The sequence below is a fragment of the Leptonotus elevatus genome, chromosome 21 (assembly GCF_054856555.1).
Source record: "Leptonotus elevatus isolate MCC_2025b chromosome 21, RoL_Lele_1.0, whole genome shotgun sequence".
NCBI classification, from domain to species: Eukaryota; Metazoa; Chordata; class Actinopteri; order Syngnathiformes; family Syngnathidae; genus Leptonotus; species Leptonotus elevatus.
This window is the reverse complement of record NC_141259.1, coordinates 6,155,313-6,169,011: the sequence shown is the minus strand read 5'-3', so window position 1 is coordinate 6,169,011 and position 13,699 is coordinate 6,155,313. Positions and strand designations below refer to the sequence as shown.

The 13,699-nt window shown below is 36.4% G+C and overlaps 1 protein-coding gene across 1 annotated transcript; it reads right to left on the bottom strand.

Annotated features, from left to right (window-relative positions):
* Positions 1–182: 182 nt before the first annotated feature.
* Positions 183–12,256, bottom strand: LOC147155682 (cyclic nucleotide-gated channel beta-3-like). Its single transcript, XM_086066640.1, has 23 exons — positions 12,193–12,256; positions 11,552–11,692; positions 9,344–9,426; positions 9,076–9,162; positions 8,526–8,568; positions 8,198–8,273; positions 7,755–7,805; positions 7,315–7,362; positions 6,324–6,478; positions 5,926–6,237; positions 5,644–5,852; positions 5,520–5,570; positions 5,366–5,452; positions 5,227–5,291; positions 5,022–5,144; positions 3,091–3,232; positions 2,678–2,837; positions 2,474–2,571; positions 1,470–1,553; positions 1,235–1,353; positions 833–985; positions 542–686; positions 183–461 (listed from the first exon to the last, which is right to left on the bottom strand). The coding sequence occupies exons 1-23, from the start codon at positions 12,254–12,256 to the stop codon at positions 444–446; spliced, it is 2,514 nt and encodes an 837-aa protein (XP_085922766.1). The 3' UTR covers positions 183–443.
* Between the last annotated feature and the right edge of the window lie 1,443 nt (positions 12,257–13,699).

The window sequence follows — 13,699 nt, the reverse complement described above, 5'->3', positions numbered from 1 at the left end:
ACAGTCTGGATAATTGGATTATGATCAGCACCTCTCTCTCTCTCGCTCTCTCTCTCTCTGGCAGACACGCACCCACACAAAAATAACAGTGCGATGATAAATTACAGTTGTAGTTAAATATTTTAATCATTGAATGCAGCAATTATTAGATCACCTCTGTTAGGTTTCTACAACCACCGAGGACTGAATGAAAATGAATGCAAACAAAGGTAAACAGACGGCTACATTCAATTTGAAAGTACATTTATACATAAAAATATATTGCAGTCTCGGTCACACAGGAAGACTCCATTCTCAGGATTTTTTTTTTGTAAATGCAATGACAGTCAAATAAAAAGTATACATTGTCTCTCAGTATAAAAGAGGCATACCGTATATGAGGTTTGAAATAAAAAAGACACTCCCAAAACGGAGTTGGTAAAATGAACGGATAGAAGTGTCTCTCATGTGCCAGCAGAAGCCTAAGAACAAAAGAACACAAAATATAAGACAATAAACTGTGAAGATCACAAAATGTATACAAACTGTTAAATGAGCTTACCTTGAGTTTGTCAATCATTTTTCTGCCTCCACCGAAGGCTCTCAGCAATTTGGGCGTAGGCGGCTTGGGTCCAAAAAGCGCCAGACCTTTCTTCTTGTCCTCTTCTACTTTAGCTGCTGCTGGACCCTTGGCCTTCATTAATTTTCTATACATACATGCATGCATGTATTTAATGTCAATTTATATTTTAACAATCGATTAATGTATGGCTCAAATGACGGTATTATCACCTAAGTCACTATTGAATTGAGAATACATTTTTAACTTTCACACACCGTGCTTTTGTCTCACCTTCCCTTTCGGGCCAGCACTTTCTGAGACTCGGGGTAGTGGACGAGGATATCAAACAAGTCTTTCTTCTCGAGGACAAAAAGGTTAGCAAAACCGTAGGCTTTGACATTTGCTGTCCGTCTGTTTCCTCCGTCTTTGGATGACTGCAGCAGACTGAAATGATAACATAATATAATATAATATATCATATATCATATGATATATGATATGATATATCGTATCATATATGGTATGATATATTTGATATGATATATATGATATATGATATGATATATGATATGATATATGATATGATATATGATATGATATATGATATGATATATGATATGATATGATATATGATATGATATATGATATATCATATGATATATGACATCATATGATATGTTATGAGTATCTGACCTGATCTCTCCAAACACACAGCCACCCTTAAGTGTGACAAAGACAATACTGTTGTCAGGTCCCCCCACAACCTGCACTGCTCCGCTCTTGATGATATACATTTCTTTACCAATGTCACCCTGCCGAGAAAGCAAAAGGGTTACAAATGGATGGCCATGGGATAATTCCACAAAACTAGCTATGGTGCAAATTACTGGTAATCCATTGTAATCTATAAAAAATATCCCAAGCATACTTTTTTCACAACAAAATCTCCTGGCAAATAGATGATAGACTTGAGTCTGAGTAACATGTCCACCAACATCTGCTGGTCACAGCCCTGTGGGAAAATATATGTATGATTAGTCTCACAAGTCATAAATATGACTTTGATTTTCATATACTTCTAGATCAGGGGTCTGCAACCTGTGGCTCTGGAGCCACGTGTGGCTCTTTGGTCCCACTCCTGTGGATCTCTAAAAAAAACTTGATAGAAATTAAGAGTTTTTTTTTTTACATATATATATTTGTATTTTCTCGATAAAATATTTTTCAAATGAATTAATGAATAAATAAAAATAATAATTAAACTTTCCCCAAAAATGTCAGAGACCATTTTTTTAAGTTGTCAGAAAAAGATGAAAAAAGTTTATTAATAAAATGTCAAAAAAGTGATCATAAAATGTCCAAAAAGGAAGAAGCAGAAGTTTACCATGAAATGTCCATAAAATTGCCAAAAATGTCAGAGAATTGAAAAGCAGAAAAGAAAATGTCCAAGTCACCTAAAATGCCAAAAAAAAAAGAAAAACAGAAAATTACCAAGTCTGATTTTTTTATTTTTAAAAGGAAAAAAAAGGCAGAAAAGAAAACATTCGACTAGTAACTATAAAATGTTCAGTAACAAAAGAAGACATCCCGAAAATGATCATAAAATGTCCACAAATTACCAAAAATGTCAGAAATTTGCTAGCTAAAAAGGCACAAAAAAAAGCCATGACCAAAAAATGAAGAATAGAGGCACAAAACGAAGTATGAAAAACACATACACACAAAATAAATAAATAAAATAAAACAACTAATGACGAAAGGTAGAAGAAAATGAATGTCAAAGTATTGGATGCTGCATATTTTGTGTTGTGGTTTCCTTCATCACAATCTTCAAATGTTTTGCGGCTCCAGACACCTTTTTGTTTATTTATTTGGCCTAAAATGTCTCTTTTGACAGGAAAGGTTGCTGACCCCTGTTCAAGATGCATCCACCTTGAAAAGCTCAATCTTTTGAAAAGTGGCCAGGTTGATGTCCACGGCAATGGCAGTTCTCATCACTAAAGGCATCTTGTCCAGCAGCTCAGACTCATCTAGAGGCATCAGGAGGAAATGATAAGGCAATATTGTTTTTTTCTTTGTCTTTTTTAACATCTGTGGGGAAAAAAAGATTCAATCATACAAATGAATGGCACTTACCCAGCATGCCCTGAGCATCCCATGTGTACGTATACCAGGTGCGGACTCTGTTCTGGATCAAGGAGGGGATGCGGTTGCTGACCATGTAGGACACAGTGCTGTCCATGGACGAGCGAAAGTAAGTCTGAGCTGCTGTGGCTGCACCGATGACATCTCTCATCTGAAGCAATGACAATAATTAGTGAGAAAAAAAACTAAAATGTTGTAATTTATCAAGCATTTTAAAACTGTTTTTGGCAGTCAAGATGCCACAGGGAACCACTGAGCAACATTTTGAGTGACGGGGGCTAACCGAGTGTCACTCCTAAATGGTTTGTCTTGTCTATCACTACTCTATTAAGGCGACGGCAGGCGCATTTGGAGAAGTTCATTCCTACTGTTCATGCTACAGGGAAAACTTCTTTCTATTTTACCTGTCCAATCAAACTGGAGAACACAAAGACGCCCATGAAAAAGTTCGTCATCTGAAACGTTATCTCAAAGACGGTGTGGGGTTCATTAAGACCCCCGATGTTGATCAGACTGCGGACAGCGTAGTAGTAACAACGCAGGTACCTGTAGACAAGGTGAGGGTGGTAAAGGACCTGCCAGTCAAAAAGTGCACTATAATGGGCTGTTATTCCAATGAATGAATGCACATGCAAATGGATGTTTTTTTCCCCCCATTTCTTGTTGAGTCCCTTGGTATCTTGCTGCCAATTATGAAAGTTATTAAAGTTTTGGAATTTTCATTCTAGTTTGTTTTGTTTTGAGTTATTGAACATATGTCTATAATAATGTATATTATTTTAATGACTATTTTAATTATATATATATATATATATATATATATATATATATATATATATATATATGCTTTAATTATTATTTTTTATTTAAATAATATAATATAATAATAATAAGATGATAATGATTATTTAACTCATTCACTGCCATTGACGGCTATAAATGTAAAAAAAATCATTTGAACTATTTCTATTAGTTTAACATTTTTTCCTACTTTTGTTAACAAGAGTATGAAAACCTAGAATTTTTTTATTGTACATTTAGAACAGATATGAAATTTGTGATCAATGGCGAGTTAACTAGTGAAGTCATGCGATTAATTACGATTAAAAACTTTAATCGCCTGACGCCCCGAATTTTTTACATTTTCTTTCTTTTTTTTTTTATTCATTCACTGCCGTTGACGGCTATAAACGTAAAAAAATAATTTAAACTATTTCTATTAGTTTAACGTTTTTTTCCACTTTTGTTAACAAGAGTATGAAAACCTAGAATTTTTTTATTGTACATTTAGAACAAATATCAAATTTGTGATTAATCGTGAGTTAACTAGTGAAGTAATGCGATTAATTACTTCTTTTTTTTTTAAATCGCCTCTTGCCCCTATTTTTTAACAATCTTTAAAAAAAAAAAATTGTAACGAATTTATGGCAGTAAATGAGTTAAATTTAGTTAGATTTAATCAGTTTTCATGGTGGTTCTGTTAGTTTTTATTAGTTTTAGTTTAAAAAAAAATGCTTAGATTCAGTTTAGTTTTAGTTAGTTTCAGTATTGGCTTTCGTTTTTTATACATGTATTTATTTATTTGTTTTAATGTGTATTATTTGTGCACAATATTTAATAAACACCATGGTAAAATTAAAACATCACTCCAATGTGACGAACTTTCAAACATCTTTATTTCAGTTAATATTGAAATAATTATAATTAAAATCACATTTAAAATCATCCCTAAATGCTCATGTATTGTATTAAATTAATTACGGTACCAAAGACTAAAACGAAGGACATTTTCGGTTAAAAAACAGTTAAGAAGCATGTTTGTTTTTATTTTATTTGTTAACGAAATTGCTTTTGGTATTTTAGTTATTTCATTAGTTTTCCTTAATTAAAATAACCTTGATTCCAATTGGCCAGGGTGCTTTATGGGGACGACAACAAAACATAACTTTTCTGACACGTCTCATAGTATAAAGACCAAAAGTTTCAAAGATTCCAATAAATACTACCTGGCCAAGAACGATGGACATAAACAATGCCCCAAAAAGGTAATTAGTCATCTGAAACATCATTCCAAACATGGAGTCAGGAAAAGGCAACTCAGCGATCATCAGCAAGGATTTCTCCGCATAGAAGAAGCAGGCCAGGTAACTGCAGCCATGGCAGCAAACAAAAGATAAAATACGTTTTTACATTTTTATTTAGTACAGATTCTCTGCTACATTGGAAAGAGATTTATTTCACCCACAAATTAAAATGTCCTCCTTTGTCCTCGAATAGACTGACAGAAAATCAAGACAATAAGAACAAAAAGAAGCAAACAGAAGCTCGTACTTACGCACTCCCCAGTCCAGAATAGACCCACTTGGTTTGACCGATGCCCTGGTAGTCCGAAGCAACATAGTACAAGCAGGCGTTGATGTGGAGCATGAAGAGGAGATAGCCGATGGTGCGAATAACTCTAGCAGCACAATAAAGAAGTCGGTTGTTTCTTTACATCCGGCTACCATTCAATCCAAGATGGAGTTTGTCGTCCGACTTACCTCCAGATGTACGCCTTTGCCATGATGCTTTCCAGGCGGTCGCTGAACTCAAAAAATGTATCGACCTTGGAATGATTTTTTTGAAAAGTCAACAGTAGCAGTTGAACAGCAAAAACGTATGAAAAACTTCAATGGGTACCTTAAGCAAGCGGTTGGCTCTGAAAATGGATTTGAAACCAAACTGCAAGTAGAGTAAGTCGAAGGGTAAGACTGCCAATATGTCCACCTATGGAGATCATTGAGAAGACAAATCAGTGTCCACTCATAAAATAACATACAATATCATACCATACCGTAAATCGCTCTGATTCTCTGTAATTCTTCTTTGTCAGATTTCTGTCTTTCTGGGAGAAAACAAAATAATATTTTTCATTTTACCACGCATGTCTTTCCTCAAGTGGCGAACTGACGACTTACGATGATGTCTCCCGCTTTGACAAACTGTTTGCGACTCTGGAAGATGATGTTGTCCGCGAGGTAGATGAAGTCGGCCAGCAGGTCGGCGGCGAACCAGTAAGGGATAGCCCAGTCGGTGTGGTAGGGGAAGCAGAGACGGGCGGTCACCAACCAGGTGTTGTAGTTGAAGGCAAAGGTCACCAAACTCAACCAGGCAATGTAGCGACGATCTGAATCAAAGGAAAAGCGACTGAATAGTAACAGATAGGCTTAGTTTTTGTTTTAAACTTGAGCTGTGTTCACCTGTGAAAGGATCAATGGTGTGTCCGAGCACAGAGTCCACACTGTCCTCGATGGGCTTTAAAACGAGGTCAATAGAAGTCCACATTTTGTCCTTCAAGGCAGCCTCAAAGCTTTGTTTTTCTTTCTCCTCTTTTGCCTCCAATTTCTTTTTCTCGTCTTCCTCCTTTTTCTTCTGCTCATTCTCTTTCTTTTTCTTCTCCTGCTCTTCCTTCTTCTTCTTGTCAGCCTCCTCCTTTTTTAGCCGCTCTTCCTCTGCTTGCCTTTTTCTCTCCTCCGTAACTTTCGCATAGTGGTCTTTGTGCAACAGTGGGGCTGAAAGCACGAAAACATCAACCATTTAACATATTTGCTCATCTTCGTCTGACTATCCAGGTTACGAGACGGCTGTTTCTACTCACTGACAGGGGGGGTGATCTCTGGTGATGATGCATATTGATTAGTCACTTTCTCCTTGTAGATATCAAGTCTCTCTCTCATACGCTTCACGATGGAGCGAAGTTGCTCATCTGAATACGGGTTGATGATGACTGGCGGGGGCGGGGCTTCCTCGTTTCTGAATAAATTAAATACAATTTCCCTTTCACATGTTATATAATTCATATAGTTAAACAACAACAACAACGGTATATGAACATTTATTTTTCATTTTTAGACGTTGATAATGATAAAATGAGCCTATGGTGCCCCCAAGTGGAATACAATGGGACTGCAATTGAATTCACACAAAACAAGTGCTGTAGAAAATGTTGACGTTTACATTTGATGAAATTTTAACTAAAACAACCAAAAAGCAAGACTTAAATACGGACTCTGATCTTCGCCCTTGGAAACAAGAAAACCTTTAAACTCACCAGTGTATATACAAATATGACCTTTTGATAAATTATGCTTTATCATAAACAGTGCATAAAAATAAGACTTTATTTGTATAGATTTTTTGCATTAACTTATTTTAAAACATTATAATGTTCGAATAATTTTATTATCAACGTTCAAAGTTCCACAAGTATATTGTTGATCAGGTACGTTGTAATTATGTAACAGCAATGACATAATTTGGTTAGTTGGTTTTTTTAAAATTTATTTTATAATTTTTTTATTCCGACCATGCAAATGATATACAACACATACTGTACACAAACAAGCAAAAAGAATATTAGTGCAAAATGTGCGGTCAAAACATAGAAAGAAAACAGAACAGCAATTTTACCTACAACTTAATTAATATTAATAAGTTATTCATCTGCCGCTCCATTTAATATTACTAAGAATAATAAAACAAAAAATATTGGTAGCGTCTGCAAATAAAATACATTTGAACACATTTGATACCATACATAAATCATTCATATACTGTAAATAATAAATCATTTGGGGCCCAACACTTACCCCTGCGGTACCCCACATGATGAGCACAAATCACCAAACTGTCTTCTTCTGTCCGTCAAATAATTCGTCATTAGTACCCTTTCCATACCATATCGCTCCAGTTTCATAAGTAATATATAATGGTTTATTATATCAAAAGATTTTTTTATTAATCTATAATTTTTGACTCGACTGAGTAATGTTTACAAACATTTTTTCCTTTCACATATGAGAACTCAAAATTGTACACTATATAAAAAAAAGCAACAGGCAATAAATGAATGATTCCGACCACAGCCACAGTTCATTTCAAATAAGATGTACGACATGTATGCTATCTGTATACTTGTTACTCCAAAGCTGGTATCCGATCCATGCCATCTAATTAAAATTGAGCAACGTTGGTCCACTCGTGTATTGGAGTGTTTAAAAGTGCAAGGATCAGCTGTGTGTGTCTTTACCTGTCACCCACTAGTTTATGTTGCTGGGTTCGAAGCGGCCATGGTGAGCTTCTTAAATCACAAAAGCTGAAAAGCTTTTAATCTACTTTGGGTTCATCCCCTCGTTAATATGCGCGCTGCATCAAGATCTCACATACTCTCTCCCTGTCATCTTGCCCGGCAATCTGATTAATTAACTACACTCGGAGTGATTAATTTGATACTGTTTTTTAAATTTTTATTCTTCTTCAATACAGCAGAAGGGTGTTTTGATATACTGGTTGCAAATGGTAAGATGGAAATACAGACCTACAAATTATCCAACAAATCCTTAGTTGTCATTGCTTGTTTAATCCTACATAATATTCTAATGCTGAACTAAAATATTGGAGAAGAACTCATGCTGAAATTGAATGATGTTGTGTTGATTACAGTAAAACTTAAAGGCAGATTGTATTTCTTACCCCTCTGGTCCAATTGGATCTGGGTTGTCTGATATTGGGGTTGGTGCAGGTGCTGGAGCCGGTGCTGGTTCTGGAGCTAGAATTAAATTATTTAATTGATTTATATATTAACCAGCAAGCTAAGTCACTGATATTTATAGAAATATGAGTAATTGATGACTACGCATGACCTTATCTTCTAAGTACACGTACAGTATCATGGAAGTATATTTTTAAATTAAAATTAGATTCTGTTAAAACATATACAATTGCATGGAATTGTATAGAAACTAACACAATGCCAATCAAACAGGAAGATTCCTCTTGCGAACACATCACTTTAGCTTACCCTGAGGTTTGTTTTCATTTTCCTTTTCGGGAGATTTGTTGTCCTACAAGACAATGTTGGATGGTATATTAGATGAGGTTGATCTGTACTTCTACCAAATTTGTGTGGCAACATTATTAAATGATAGATTATTAGAATGACCTTTCAGAAAGAAAAAAAAAAGATACAAAAGAATGACCTTTCAGAATAATGACGTGTAGTACGGTAAACTAGTGATGGACAAAAGAAGCTTCATGAAGCTTCATGAAGCATTTGTGATATTTTTTGACTTCTCTAAATGGCACTCTTGGTAAAAGGATGTACTGGAAATTTCACCAATTTCCATTGCACTGGCCTTTGAATCTAAACCAAGAGCACCATCTATAGTAGTAAAATATTATCGCAAGTGCTTCATGAAGCTTCATGAAGCTTCATTTTCCCATCATTGTTGTTAACTAATACTGTAATACCGTATTCTTATCACAACTGAGGGTAAACATTAGGATAGAGTTTTGTTGCACAACTTAAAACAAATGTAAGTTCAGACTTCTCTTTTTCTTTTTTTTTATACCTTGTTTGCAGCTACAGCTGGAGTTGGTGCTGCGTCTCCTCCGCTAGTCCCAGGAGATGCCGTTGGCTGCGGGCCACCAAGAATGCTCTTAAATTTACCAAACATATCAAGACACCAAAAGGAGCATCTGCCTTTCCGTCTGGAAGTGACCCTGAATGGAATGCGTTGATTTCCAAAAAGGTGAAAAATCTCCCCTATGCTGCTTTCTTCTTTTCCTCTCTGAATGAGTTGTTTGCTGGGCCGTCGCTGCTTTTAGCATCACTAATACTCTCGAATAGTCACCACCACAAGTGACATCTAAGCCCCTCACCATCTCATACAAGAACCCAAGAGGATTATGGCGGCTGGACACTAAAGCTCACATAGGCCACTCACGAAAGAATATGCACATGATTTTGCTGTTAACCCCTTAATTTCAAGATATACTCTCCTTAAGCTGAATATTTATGAGTTTTGTTTTTTGCGCTGATTGTGATGCAGTCGCGACGACTTGATCCAAGGGCTTCGTGTGATGTACCTCACGGACCATTAAGTTGTCGCAAGTGTAGTATTCGGCGGTGTGAGAGGAGTGAGACTTTTTCCAAACTGCTCCGTCTTCCCGCTCTCCAACGATGCAAGGAGATACTGTCAGGTCATTAGATTCTACCTCCCTCCTCTTGTTTGATTTAATTAGTCAAGCTTAAAGGGCCTGACGGTGCTGTGAAAGTGCTTGATGCATCTTTGAGAGTTGGAATCTATTGATTTACTAATCATGAGCCGAGAAAGCAATAGAAAATTCATTGCTGAATTGTGATAGTTTGTAGAGGAATTTTTAAAAATGATTCCGTTTATAACAGGTTGATGCATTTCTCTTTGCCACCACAAGGGGACAGAAAAAGCCTTCATAACTCTTCTCCCCTCTTTTCCTGTACCGTCTTTACAACAAATAATCGAACAATTACGCCTACAATTAGCCAGATGTTGAGATTTATTCTCTGCTTCCGGCAAGTGAAAATAAAAAATGTGCTCGTTTGACTTATGAACATTTAAAAGACATCAAAATCTGGTGCCATGACACAACTTGTTCCAAGAGACTAAAATCATTTCCAGTCTGCAGCTGTGGTGAAGGTGCTATATAAATAAAGATGAGTTGAGGTGAATTATGTCAAAGGCCTGGGTAGTAACCAGTGGTTACCACGGGTGACCCCCCCTTTTCAGACTGATACTAGTATGAGTGCTTAACTTTTTTATAACCGTACATTATTCTAATTTTTTTAAACAATGAAATAATTGCAAGAAAGACCTATATAGCCCAATATAGTATTTTTTTCTTAAATTGCATTAAATTAATAGCAATTTTCTGTTATCTCTTTTTCCATTTGTTCATAAAATACCAGGAATGTTAGATACCACTTTTTCAGACCGATACCAATACAAGTACTCAACTCAAGTACATAAAATAAAGAAAACAAACAAACAAGAAAAGACAGATAATTTTAAAGACAGAAATTAATAAATACATAAATAAATGTATTAATATTCCAACATAGCAATTTTCCCCTTAAAATTGTATGAAAATGTTATTTTATTAAAATAAATAAAATAAATATTACAATTTTATTGATGGCAATTTTGTGTTCTTCTCATTTCTAGTTCCTGATCGTAAAATGGCCACAAAAGTACTGATACCTTAAAATAAGGCAGGTATCAGCTCGATAACGATACTGTACCAGGTATCGGTACTCACCCATCCCTATAGTGACTTTGTAATGGCTTAGCTACAGAACCATGTTCACAGTACCTCACACAAGCTGTTTATTGCTTCAATGGAACTGTAAGGGAAAAGTAAATCAGCACTGCAACGCTTTAGAACAATAGAAAATTGACATTCCTTTTATGTAATATCTTTCGTTACAATTATCTGTCATTGTTTTTGTTTGGGCAGTTTTATGTATCAAAAGTACTAGTGGTATTGGTACTTGGTATTATTGACTACTACTGAAAAAAGTGGTATTGAACATTCCAAGTAATTTCCGTTTTTTCCATCCATGCCGCTATTTGTATGGCCTGTGCTGCTGGTGTGTGCGTGCGTGTGCATGTTTCGTGTGCCTCATGCTGTCTTTTTGTGTGAGCCGCATGGAGCTGAGTTGTATCATGTGGATTCGTGCTAGGCCGGCTGCTGTATGAACATTAGGCAAATCGGAATGAGTCCTGCCTATTAAAGCTGACAGTCGCATGCTTGCTCCTGTCACAACACTGGCTGCTGGAGCACGCTCACTTAGCTCAGGTCAGCTTGCTGATAGCATTCAACACTTTACTCCTCTTATAATTTAGCATATTCAAGATAGCAAACAACATGGTAGCTCTCTTGAGGCAAAAAAAAAAAGAAAGTTAAAGTAAGTAAGGAAGGGAAAGAAAGAAGTAATATATGAATGAATGAAGTCAAGCATGGAAAGAAAGCGACGCGTTGACATCTGACACGGTTATCATTTCTCACCAATGTGAACAACGCGATTTTCGTCTTGGCCTTTTTCACGTCCCTGTGCGAGCAACGCCTCTTGGCACCGATCCGACGTCACACGTTCAAGCCTGCCAGCCAGCATTAAGCTACAGGTCACCTCATTACGGCACTTTCCATCTGACAAGGATCAAACCGTTGTTGAAAAATATTACGGGCTGGGTCAATATAGTTCCGGAATTAGCTGCACTGGCGCAGGCTGCTGTGATGAGATGGAAGTTTAATGATCTTGGCTCTGAAGTGGCCATCGAAGCTGAATAGTATGAGACAGACCCGGGTTTTGGCTGCGCTAAGTAGTCGACAAGCCCTTCATACTAACTGTCGAGCAAAAAAAAAAAGGAAAGTGGTTGGATGAATATGTGCAATATGAATTGGTGTTCCACACGGTTCAATTCTGGGGCTTCTGCTGTTTTCATTGTATCTGCTGCAGTGGTTGTTTTAAAGTGCTCTAGAGTTGAGTTGAGTGATGGAGTCAATGTTCTAACTGCCAAGTTGAGCAATTCTCGTCCAGCAGAACTGCCTACCTAGCAAACGTAAAGGAACACTTCCTTAAGTCAATAAATGTACATCAGACAAAGAACATCTGAGAATAAATTTCAAACTCAAATGTGTGTACTTGCCATCAGTCGTCTGTATGCGAACAAGAGGAGGAGGGTGAAGGTCAATGGAAGGTGTGTCCTTCATCTCGCCTTGTGCCGCCCTCAACAGATGGAGGCATTGATCCTATCTTCCCTGCGTTCTGGCCTCAGGCTGCTTTCACTTCCTCTGAATAAGAACTCGAGGAGTTTCCGCCTTCATAGAAATCTCTCATGCTGCTGTGTTTTATTTGTATACAATATAGAGCACTCTTTAATTATGTCTGTATCATGTGTATGAAGGCGCACAGTAATGTTTTTTTTTTAAATGTCATAGCAACTCACTTGTCCTAACATTGGTAAACAAATCTACTCAAAGTCTTCGAAGGAGCGACAAAGTATCCTATGGCCACCGAGCAGATTCTCATAAGAATTCAGCAAGAAGTTATTTAAAGAGCAAACAACGGTGAACTTTAATTAGTCAAAGGCAGTTTGGATAAAGATTTTTCATTTATTTTTATTTAAGATATTCATAAAACTCATCTAATTAATTCATGCGTGTCAAGGAATCATGGTTTACAAAAACTCAAACCGTGGCTAATGTGCCATTTCAAATCAAAATATACCACTTGAAGTTTTCCCAACTTGACCTCAAAATGTTCCGGTTAACAAAAATAACCTTGGTAAGATAATATTTGAGTTGTCTGCAAAAAGATAATTTGACCAAATACATTCAGACAGCAAACTGTCATCATTTTAGTTTTTGTTGTTAGCCTTGATGATTTACTGGTTAATTTTAAAGGGGAAGTCAACCTTAAACATTTCTTGACAATTGCATGATATATGTGACTTCACTTGTATAACATAACATAACTCATATTCACATTTGTGAATATGAGTTATGCAGCAAAATCCAGCCGTTTTTATCCATCTCGGGGGCGGCCATTTTGACAATTCACTTGTTTTCTGAAGCTGACCTGTGATTGGTTGTTACCTGAGACCTGAGCAACTGTGATGTCCTTTTCACTCGACAGCAGGTGGCAAAATGGCCGCCTTCTGATATTGATAAAAGCTGCTGGATTTTGCTGCTTAACTCATATTATACTAACGCAATTTTAACCAAAATACCATATTTAGACTAGTGTGGCTGCATAGAACATATTATTGTCAAGACATTTTTGGATGGTTGACTTCCTCTTTAAAAAAAAAAAAAAAAGCATTTGGTCTTCACTTTATATTTAAAGTTATGAAAACCCAGATTGAACGGAAAATACGAGCATTCAGCTATTTGAATGACAAAATAATTACGAAATTAGATTAAAAAAAGAAAATCAATGTAAAGCTTCTTCACATGCAGGGGAAGGATCAGCAAGGGGGGGGGGGTGGGGGGGGGTTCACCGCCTCACTTGCCTACTCTGACCACACGTCCCTGCTTCAGTCAACTATAAATTGTTTAAATTCAAATCACTCAATTACAGAACATCTATCGCATTCCTTTTATTTAAGCCTAGTACCGCTATATATAAATTCACACATCCATCCATCCATTTTG